Source organism: Drosophila subobscura, chromosome U (assembly GCF_008121235.1).
Source record: "Drosophila subobscura isolate 14011-0131.10 chromosome U, UCBerk_Dsub_1.0, whole genome shotgun sequence".
Taxonomy (NCBI): Eukaryota; Metazoa; Arthropoda; class Insecta; order Diptera; family Drosophilidae; genus Drosophila; species Drosophila subobscura.
Window position 1 is genome coordinate 8,429,611 of NC_048534.1, and position 10,311 is coordinate 8,439,921.

General features: G+C 52.1%; 5 protein-coding genes across 5 annotated transcripts; 2 read left to right on the forward strand and 3 right to left on the reverse strand.

Annotated features, from left to right (window-relative positions):
• Window positions 1-304: 304 nt before the first annotated feature.
• LOC117900074 (platelet endothelial aggregation receptor 1) lies at window positions 305-934 on the reverse strand. The gene is made up of 2 exons (XM_034810278.1): window positions 686-934; window positions 305-626 (listed from the first exon to the last, which is right to left on the reverse strand). The coding sequence occupies exons 1-2, from the start codon at window positions 844-846 to the stop codon at window positions 425-427; spliced, it is 363 nt and encodes a 120-aa protein (XP_034666169.1). The 5' UTR covers window positions 847-934; the 3' UTR covers window positions 305-424.
• Window positions 935-1,135: 201 nt separating this feature from the next.
• Window positions 1,136-2,719, reverse strand: LOC117900070 (von Willebrand factor D and EGF domain-containing protein). The gene is made up of 3 exons (XM_034810273.1): window positions 2,363-2,719; window positions 1,748-2,311; window positions 1,136-1,685 (listed from the first exon to the last, which is right to left on the reverse strand). The coding sequence occupies exons 1-3, from the start codon at window positions 2,650-2,652 to the stop codon at window positions 1,181-1,183; spliced, it is 1,359 nt and encodes a 452-aa protein (XP_034666164.1). The 5' UTR covers window positions 2,653-2,719; the 3' UTR covers window positions 1,136-1,180.
• Window positions 2,720-3,201: 482 nt separating this feature from the next.
• LOC117900073 (multiple epidermal growth factor-like domains protein 10) lies at window positions 3,202-4,384 on the forward strand. Its single transcript, XM_034810277.1, has 3 exons — window positions 3,202-3,594; window positions 3,654-4,196; window positions 4,249-4,384. Exons 1-3 carry the CDS (start codon window positions 3,257-3,259, stop codon window positions 4,343-4,345), a joined length of 978 nt encoding a protein of 325 aa, XP_034666168.1. The 5' UTR covers window positions 3,202-3,256; the 3' UTR covers window positions 4,346-4,384.
• Window positions 4,367-6,541, reverse strand: LOC117900069 (von Willebrand factor D and EGF domain-containing protein). The gene is made up of 2 exons (XM_034810272.1): window positions 6,299-6,541; window positions 4,367-6,212 (listed from the first exon to the last, which is right to left on the reverse strand). The coding sequence occupies exons 1-2, from the start codon at window positions 6,515-6,517 to the stop codon at window positions 4,422-4,424; spliced, it is 2,010 nt and encodes a 669-aa protein (XP_034666163.1). The 5' UTR covers window positions 6,518-6,541; the 3' UTR covers window positions 4,367-4,421.
• A 1,013-nt stretch (window positions 6,542-7,554) lies between these two features.
• On the forward strand, window positions 7,555-10,023 carry LOC117900067 (multiple epidermal growth factor-like domains protein 11). The gene is made up of 4 exons (XM_034810271.1): window positions 7,555-7,679; window positions 7,735-7,837; window positions 7,890-7,945; window positions 8,007-10,023. The coding sequence occupies exons 1-4, from the start codon at window positions 7,609-7,611 to the stop codon at window positions 9,901-9,903; spliced, it is 2,127 nt and encodes a 708-aa protein (XP_034666162.1). The 5' UTR covers window positions 7,555-7,608; the 3' UTR covers window positions 9,904-10,023.
• Window positions 10,024-10,311: the final 288 nt, after the last annotated feature.

Here is a 10,311-nt window from a genome sequence, read left to right on the forward strand (position 1 = left end):
GATTCATTTAACATATTAATAATTACAGTACATTAATTACAGCAATGCAAAATATTCTAGCTGTTCCATTACCTCATATTCCGGTACATCTCTCTCTCCCTCTCTCGCTTTAAGTTCCAGAACGAGCGCGTCCCACGGATAATTGTTTTTCATCTTTATGGCTTTAGCAATATTAATCGCATCTGTTCCGCAATATGGTAGATAATGATATTATTATTATTCTGCATTCTTCAAATTGCTTTATCCCAGAGCCTTAATTGATCTAAATTGTAGAGTCTTTGAGGGATAGGAAATATTATGAATATTTGCAAAAAGTAGCACTAGATTTTATTTCTTCTGTATGGACATTGAAATGGATGAACAGCTTCGACTATTTGTGGAAATAAATGAATGATTTTTCCTTGTCTAAATGGTGTAATCCGTTTTACATCCGCTTGCACCGCCGCTCCTCACGATAGTAGCCCGGCGCACACTCGCAGTAGCCTGGCGAGAGGCACAGGCCGTTCGCACAATCCTCCGTACAGATGGGCTGGCATCTGAGGTTCTGTGGGCTGCCATGGTTCACGTAGCCCTCGCAGCAGTAGGAGATCTGACGGAGTCTCGCATTCGGGTTGATGGTTTCCACTCTGCAAGATAATTGTGATGTGAGGAACGCGTTGTGGGGGAACTCTGGGAGTGGGCCTACATCTCCTCCTTGTAGCAGACGCCGGAGTCTCGCGTGGCCAGCATCTCGCGCTCCCAGTTCTGTTCGGGCAGCTTCAGCCAGAACTGAGCGGCGGTGGGCGAGGGCAGCTCAATCGCTAGGCAGACGATAAGAAGGCCAATCAGTGGGGATTTCAAGTGCATTTCGTTTCAGCTGAATGTGGGGCCGTGAAGGGGAATCGTGAGCGTCAGCGCTGCGCTCGCCAGTGTCTCCGAGCTACTAAATTGTCTTCTCAGTCCGGCACGGCTTTTATGTGTATGGAGAAAGAAATTGTCTATGTTCAGCGCATAGATAATTACTCGTTTTATTCTAAAATAGACAATACACCGGAGGCGTCGCTCAAACGGGGGCCACACACTGATAAGACCCACTCGGCGGTTGAGAAATATTTCCATGTTTATTTATTATTATTTTCTTTGTGACTAAAAAGCGAGAGAGAGAGAGAGAGAGTGTGTTTACGTTATCAGTCCGCTCCGCTCACAGCCACCACATTGAGTTGTGGAACCTCTCGGCACCGCCCAAGATAAAGTGCCTGCCCAGCAGGAGCTCAAACTCGAGGATGAGGGAGCTATTCGCTCGCGTTGGATCCACCGAGGCATATGTGGTGACCGTGTCCGGCGACATGCACTTGTCAATGAACCGCATCTTCCCCTCCAGACAGCGACACCGTCCCAGGGAGCTGCACAGTCCCATTGCACACTTCTGATAGCTGGTCTCGGGTCCCGGCACTATGGCACAGCCACACACATTCGGCGCAATGCACTTGCCATAAAAGCCACAGCCACGATCGCACACAGCCTCACACTTCTCCCGATTTCGCACATAGCCATTGAAGCAGCGACAGTTCCCTGGGGATATGCAAACTCCATTCTCACAATTGTCCCCACAGTCCGGCAGGCAGCTGGCCGTATTATTGTCATACCGGAAGCCATTCTGGCAGACACAAGTTGTCTCGTTCGCACGGAAACCATTCTCGCAGCGTCTGTACGGGGAGATCGGCATTGGTTCTTGTATAAATTCAGCCTTTCCTTTCTCAACACTCACTTGTAGAAGCCGTTTTCGCAGGAGGTGCCATTGATGCGCTTATGGTAGCCCGGGAAGCACTCGCATTGGTTTGGCGCCACACAGTGGCCGTAGCCGCAGTCGGGAATGCAAATGGGTTGACAGCCCAAGGCCGCCGACTCGCGCAAACCCTTGACAAAGCCCTCGGCACAGGTGCACTTGCCCGGATCCATGCACACCTCGTTGTGGCCACATGTCTGATTGCACTGCGGCTGACAGAAGAGTCGGGAGCCATCCAGCTCGTAGCCCTTGTCGCACTGGCAGGTGCCGTTCAGGAAGCAGCGTCCGTGGGGGCAGCCTAGCGGGCAAGTGGGCACACAATTGTTGCGGTAGTTGAGCACAAAGTCGTCGAAGCACTGGCAGATGCCGCCGGCCAGGCAGAAGCCGTTCTCCTGGCAGCGATCGTCGCAGTCGGGGACGCACCTGCTCCAGTCGTACTCGTAACGCCGCCAGCCCTTGCAGCACACTTCGATCACATTGAAGTGACGATTGGTGGTGCTGTTGCCCACGATCTTCACCTCCTTGTCGTACTGAAAGAACACAGCCCTAAGCAAAGGAAAAGATTTATTTGCTAGTCACAATTCATAGCCGACTTACGGAACTTCCCGATAGCACTTGTCCGGATGCTCTCCTCGTCGTGGCAGCGACAGGCCATTGGGTATGATGAAGGGCTTGCGACTGGTGGTCGTCGAGGAGTGTCGTCGCTGCTGGGCCTGCTGTTCGCGCTGCTGCTGCTGCCGCAGTTGATATTCCCGGAGGCGCGCCTGTTCGTCCTGCTGCTGCTGCAGTTGCTGCTCATGCAGCTGCAGCTCCATGGCCTGCAGCAGACACAGGAACAGCACCAGGAGCACCGATTGGATACACAACGTACGCAAAAGCTGCGACATTTCAGCCTTGTTGGTTGAGTTACCGCAGCGTTCAAGTCGCGATTGCCGACTGTTTCGGCAGCGACGTTGATCACTTGGGTCAGTCGGCTGAGCCAGAGCCAGAGGCTGAGATAAGCGGGCTTGAATTTTTAATTGAAATACGAGAGCTGGGGGCTGGGGGAGAGATTGATCCAGAGACGCGCTGCGGCGCACTTGTCAATGTATGTCAAGCGAAAGAGTAAACTGCTCCGAGTAAAGCTTTTTTTTATGGCATTTCATAGCTAATTGAGACATTAGTTGATTGAGCAAATTAATAAAGAAACAAATCCATGAAGGGAAAATCTCACAATTATTTCCTGATCTTGGCTGAAGTCTAGTAGGAATCAGAAGCCTCTCCTTCATCTGTAACTTAATAGAACGAGCGTGTTCATTATTTTGAAATCATCTCTAAAGCCACAACCGAATTCCGCTCTATTTTGCTTAGGCTTTGAGACCCTAAACTGATAAGCCCACAAGCCTACGCTGGGTAGGCGGAGAGCTTGCTAATCTCAGGCACATTAGTAGGATTTTAGCAAGCGAATTGCGAGCAACGTAAACAGAAGACAATCGAAAAGTTAACTTCGAAATGTGGTTACATGAGGCGAGCCAAGGTCTGGGCCTGCTGCTACTCTGCCTGGTTTTGGGACTGCCCAGTAGCCGCATGAATGTGCCCAACTACTCGGAGTACGATGCCCCAAATCGCTACGATCCGAGGCGTCCACAGTCGCAGGATCCAAGCCAATTCGGACGTCGCTATACGCCCAACAGACAGTCGCTCTCGCAGCCGCTGTACAACCGTGCTGGAGGTGCAAACTATGAGGTTTTGAGGCCACTGGAACAGCCACCGAAGCGGCGTGAGCATCTGATACGCTCCCACGAGACGCTCTTCGACAAGGTACAGCACAAGTGCCGCATCTGGGTGCCGTAAGTAGAGGCGACGCTCTGGTAGATACATTAAACATTACATTACTCCCCACTGTCAGTCCTGAAACGGCCTTCAAGTACCCGCACGCCAACACCATTCAGACAGATCTGGCCAACAAGTTAGCCCTGATCGAGGTCTGCTGCACCGGCTACTCGGCCAGCCGCCTGCTGGGAGTGACCCAGTGCCGTGCCCTGTGCGGCTGTCAGAACGGAAGCTGCCGCTCACCAGGCGAATGTGACTGCTACGAGGGCTTTGTGAAGAACGACAACGGGGACTGTGTGTTCGCCTGTCCGCTGGGTTGCCAGAACGGCCGCTGCTTCCTCGACGGCAGCTGTCTCTGCGATCCCGGCTACAAGCTGGACGAGACGAGACGCTTTTGCCGGCCCATCTGCAGCAGCGGCTGTGGCAACAGCCAGCGCCACAACTGCACGGAGCCCGAGGTGTGTGGCTGCTCCAAGGGCTACCAACTCACCGACGATGGCTGTCAGCCAGTCTGCGAGCCGGACTGTGGCATTGGGGGCCTGTGCAGGGACAGCAACGAGTGCGAGTGCGGACCGGGATACATGCTGAAGGATGGTGTCTGCCAGACCGACTGCTATCAGTGAGTAAATAAAGCATTTCACTGTTCAATATTACACCTTTACTTAACACAGAAAGTGCAGCAATGGCGTTTGTGTCAGTCGGAACCGATGCATCTGTGATCCGGGCTTTGGCTACCACGAACCTTCGACCATGTGTATTCCCGTCTAGACGCTAGGCTCTAAGCTCAAGTAAACCTTCGATTATGCATGTATTTAGTTTAAATAAAATAAAACAAATTATTATTCTATAGAGTATCCTCGTAGATGGCTTCATCGACTTGGTAAGCGCGTTTGCTGGCATATTTCGGATACAATTTAACGGCTATGGCCACGACGATGGCCACAAGACTAACGACGGCAATGCACCAGCCCACCACGCGGAGCCAGCCCCATGACTTCGAACTGTCCTTGGCTGCCTCGATCTTCCCTTGCTTGGGCGTCTTGCAAGTGTAACGCGCCTGCTCGGAACTGTAATCCCCACTTCCTTCACATACTAATTGGCCAGTGGAGAGCTCGCAGGAGCACTCACTTAGATCCAGGCAGGGCTTGTCATGTGAGTCCCGACACACCTTGACACACTTGGCGTTGGTCAGGGGACCCAGTTCGTCAAACTCATTCCAGCACGGGCAATCCTCCGAGCAGTTCGCAACTGGCAGTTGCAGCAGGCCAGCGAAAGGAACCACAGCGGGGTTGGTGGAATCATCAAAAGGTGTGGAATCATCGAAAGGTGTGGAAATCGAAGCAGTTGTAGAGGTAATCCGAAGAGTACATCCCTCAGCTGTCTGCTCATAGCCAGGGCGGCATGTGCACACCTCTGGCTCGAGGCAGTCCCCGTGTTCGCAGCCCTTGCTGCAGTGGGGAATGCAAGTGGAGTTAGAGCTGTGCTCGTAGCCTTCCAGGCAGCTGCAATGATCCGGTCCAGTGCATGTGGAATTCACACAGCTTGTCTCACAGACGGGTTGACACACGTTTTCCATCGGCTGGTAGCCCACGTGGCAGAGACAGATCTCGGGGGCCACGCAGTCGCCGTGCTCACAGCCCTTCTCGCAGACCGCCTCACAAATATGCTGAGAGCTGCCCTGGAAGCGGTAGCCAGGCATGCAGGAGCAAGTCTCCGGCTGGGTGCACTCTCCGTGCACGCAGTTCAGGCTGCACTGTGGCTCGCAGGTCTGGTTGGGGCCCATCAGGTAGCCAATGCTGCAGACACACACCTCCGGCGAGAAGCAGAAGCCATTGGCGCAGCCCTGGCTGCACTTTGGCTCGCATTTGCCGTCCTCCCCGGTGGCCACATAGCCGGGATAGCACTCGCACACATTGGGAGCGGTGCATTGGGCGTAGTCGGAGCACTGCTGCGGACAGTGCGGCTCGCAGCGGTCTGCCTTCATGGTGTAGCCCGGATCGCAGATGCAGACGGAGGGTGTCAGGCAACTGCTGTGCTCGGGACAGCCCTGGGGGCAAATGGGCAGACAGCTTCCCACTTCGCCTTCGGCATAGCCCGCCTCGCACTCGCACACTCCCGGTCTCACGCACTGACTGTGATCGCCGCAACCAGCGTCGCATATGGGATCACAACTACCCTCCCCCTCTGCCTGGTAGCCGTTCTCGCAGGCACAGACGTTCGGCTGGTGGCAAAACGAGTTGGAGCCACATTCGGGCGAACAGACTGGCTGACACGAGGCGTTGATCGCCGACTTGGCGTAGCCGACGATGCACTCGCAAGTTCCAGGCGCTGCGCAGAAGCTGCTATTCCCACAGGGTTCCGGGCATACGGGCAGGCAGTCGCCTTCGTCGTGGATCTTCTGGTATCCTTCATTGCAGGCACAGCGATTCGGATTCAGGCAAAACTCGTTCCTGCCGCAGCTGGAACAAATGGGATGGCAATCGGCTCCGCCATAGCCATCCTTGCAGCTGCAAATATTCGGAGCCGTGCAGTAACTATTCCCGGAACAGCCTCCAACGCACACGGGCTTACAGTTGGAGATCGAACCCTCGTAGCCGTCGCAGCAATATTGTTTTGTTTCGCTTCTATAGTCCACCTGGAGGAGTAAAATATTTTATTTACTCCCATTAATACGGGTTAAAAGTAAACCAATTGATTTCTTTTTTGTAATCTATTTTTTACCACATCTTGCCATCCATACACTGGACGATACTTGGTCTCCCAGCCTCGCCAGAACGAATGCTTCTGATACGGCTCCTGGCGCATCCTGTATTCCGATCGGGTGTACGGAACACTCTCCACGCGCACACAGACCTTTGGATCGTAGGCCTGAACCGCACAAATGTAGCCCACACCCAGGATGAAGACGGAGCCCATCCAAAGATCTACTTTATGAGTCATGGTTTTTGTTTTAGTGTAATCCAATCCAAATCTTGTGTAATTCAGTTCTCATATCTTCAAGTAACCGTTCAGTTCTGCGTTCTGTACAGCGTTCCGAATTAAACTGAGCTCTCAAACTGGCATTTCCATTCATATTCTCGCAGCTCGCAGTATTTGTATTCGGTCACATCCGTTGGCTTCGAGATAAACTACACTTTTGCACTCGCAAATATTGGAAGCTCGATTTTATCTCACTAATACTGTGTGTATCCATCCTGGTATTCGAGTAATGCATTCTTGATAATCGTAATCTTACAGCGACCTTGATCCCTTAAGTAAAGTCTTTTCTTGTAGCAACTTTACATATACAAATCTCTTTACATATTTGACTTTTTATTCAAAGAGTTGTCGCTAATCTACTTTAAGTAAATATATTGCGCAAGTCTGAAAGACCAGAGCTGCTCTCTGCCTATCCCTGCTTATTTCTTAGTTCGAAAACATAATTTCCAGAACATTTTTTGACTAAAAATATATTTACATATATGAATATTTATCTTGGGAAGCTTAGCTGGAAACAAACGTTGTATTACTCATAGAAAAGTCGCCTGAGTCGCCTTTCAAAGTCATGAATATTTTCCGCTATTAGATCTTTGAGGTCATCATTTGCATAAATATGGAAATATAATTCATTAATTAACTAATCAGAGCTGAATCCTATTTATATTTGTGCGAGTATATGCCCACACCCGTAGCTCAAATGGCACGATAAGCGAAATCGCAAAACTCAAGTTGCATACTCAATGTATTCTCAATGTTAAGGATCTCAATTTGCGTGTACTGCACTTGGACTCGTATCGCAATCTCTGCCATTGGGAGGCTATTGTTCTGCCTGTCTTCTTTGGGTTCAACAAACACATACAGCACATGGGGTATCTGTCCCATATATGTACACACATCGAGAGGCAGCAGCAAAATATAAATGCTAGGATGATAAGCGGCCATGTCGGGATGGCTGGTCCATCGTAATGTAATTGAGAACTCACTTGTCTGATCATTTGTCAAGTGTATCTTAAAGTGAGCAGTTGCCCGGTGCGCCTAGATCATTCCTAAATATGTGGGGCCTTGTCCTAATAATACTCTCAGGTGTCAGCCTGCAGGCTCAGGCCTGTGTCGATCGCGTGCCGTGAGTAAAACTCTAGGGAAAGTGTAACTTTCGCTCTAACTTTTCGAATTTCAAGTCTAATGAAAATGCGCGGCACCCTGGTAACCATGCGAAAATATCAGGGCCTGACCAATTGTACTGGCAACTGCGGATCCTTGGTGGGACGACCTAGAACAGAGGTGAGACCATGGAGAGCCTTCAGTGATTTATGTTCATTATTTGATTCTGTAGACTTACATGTCGTATGAAGAGGTCTGCTGCGAGGGATACTTTCGCAACGAGAATGAGTGAGTAGAGAAATTACCAGCTGATTGCGCGACGCTTACTAAAGCTCCGTTTTCCACTCAGTGAATGTGTGCCCCAGTGCGTGGATTGCGGAGCCACTGGCAGATGCCTCAGCCCACACGTTTGCCTGTGCGGCAAAGGATTTGCGAATCGAAACAATCGCACAATCTGTGAGCCAGAGTGCAGCGAGACATGTGTCAACGGCAGCTGTGTGTCGCCGGACGAGTGTCAGTGCCGGGACGGGTACCGCTTTCGCGCCGACTCTCGGACAGAGTGTGAGGCGGTGTGCACGGTGGACTGCGAGAACGGGCACTGCCCGAGCCCAGCGACATGCATCTGCAACATTGGCTATCAGCGCGATGAGGAGCTGAAGAAATGTGTGCCCGTATGCCAGGACGAGTGCATAAATAGCGAGTGTGTGGCACCCAACGAGTGCAAGTGTCATGCTGGCCACGAGAAGCGAGTGGCACAGCCCTGGAAATGTGATCCCGTCTGTTCGAGCGGCTGCAGCAACGGAATTTGCGTACTACCAGAGACCTGCTACTGCAAACTGGGCTACAGCCGCATCTCCGATCACATATCTTCCGGCTGCGTGCCCTTCTGCGATCCTGCCTGCGTCAACGGCACTTGCATCTCACCAGGTCACTGCGCCTGCGCCGAGGGCCATGTCTTCGCCGACGACTCGCACAATGTGTGCGTGCCCAGCTGTCGGTCGGGCTGCGAGAACGGGTTCTGCCGATCGCCCGGCCAGTGCGAGTGCCACGAGGGATTCGTGAAGAGCTCCCCACACCGCTGCTCACCCATTTGCAGTCCATCCTGTGGCAGCAACTCGCACTGCATCGCCCCTGACACGTGCGCCTGTGACACCGGTCACGTCTTTGTGAATGGCAGCATCACGGAGTGCGAGCCCTTCTGTCCGCGTAGCTGTCGGAACGGCATCTGCAGCAGTCCCGGCGTGTGCACCTGCTTGGAGGGCTACCAGGCCCTGCTCGCCTTCTACTGCATTCCCATTTGCCCGAGACCCTGCCTGCACGGCAGCTGCGTTGCCCCCAACGAGTGTCGCTGCTTCACCGGCTATCGGCCAAGTGCCACCCAGGGGTCGAGCGTCTGCGAGCCGATTTGCAGCCAGGAATGCGGAAACGGACGCTGCATCGCTCCTGAGATCTGTCAGTGCGAGACGGGCTACTACAAGCGCTGGCCGACAGGCACCTGCCAGCCGTACTGCCCCCAGAAGTGTGTCAACAGCCACTGCGAGGGCTCCGGGCAGTGTCGCTGCTACGAGGGCTATCGACTGAGGGCCGGCTCCAACTCCATCTGCGATCCCGAGTGCTCCCCCAGCTGCATCAACAGCACCTGCGTAGAGCCCAACAGCTGCGCCTGCCTCGAGGGCTACGAGGACACCAGGCTCCACTTTCAATGCGTTCCCAGCTGTCGACCTCGCTGCGAGAACGGACGCTGCTCGGCTCCCGGCCAGTGCGATTGCAATCCGGGTCACGTGGCGAGCAACTCCAGCCAGCCGCACATTTGTCAACCCCAATGCCAGAAGCAGTGCATCAATGCCGAGTGCCTTAAGCCGGAGACGTGCGTCTGTCTGGATGGATATCGAATGCTGCCCGACAGCATCAGTGAATGCGAACCCATCTGCTCCCTTGGCTGCCTCGCGGGCCAGATGTGCACAGCTCCGGAGACCTGCAAGGGATCGGAAGAGGACTCGGATCGTGGCAGCTCGCTACCCTCCACAGGCACACATCTCGCCTTCCACTGGACAATGTTCGTCCTGGCCATTCTGCTCTGCCTGGCCCTTGTCATGACTCCGCTGATGGTTGTTAGAGAGATGCAGCGACGCCGTCGCAACGGCGACAAGCAGCAAGTCCATCTCATCGAGAATCCCTCGTACGGTGTCATTTTGGCCAACAGCGAGGAAGGAGCCGTCGAGGAAGGCATAGGACTGGGCGACTAGCCTGAGCCTTAACATATTTAATTTTAATTTCAGTAAATTAATTTTTTAACTAATAAAATCCATTATCGATAATTATCGTGATCAAGTTAAAATTGTTAACAAAGAAAACCAAACAAATTCGCAACAATTCAACTCTTTAGTCAACTTTTTCTGATCTATTCCACTATGATTTCCTTCTGGGGTCAAGAGTTCGTTGTTGTTTGAAATTTTTCTTAATATTTCCTTATTTAAAATAAAGTAATTTTTGAACAGGGAGCTTTGGAGCTACTTGTTTCCACAGTTTATATTATTTAATATTTATTGTACGTTTATTGCGGCGTCAAAATTGAAAAAAATTACCGAACTTAGGTAGCCGATCTTAAGACACGAATCTAAGTGCTGCTAGAATGATTGAATACTGCAATGGCT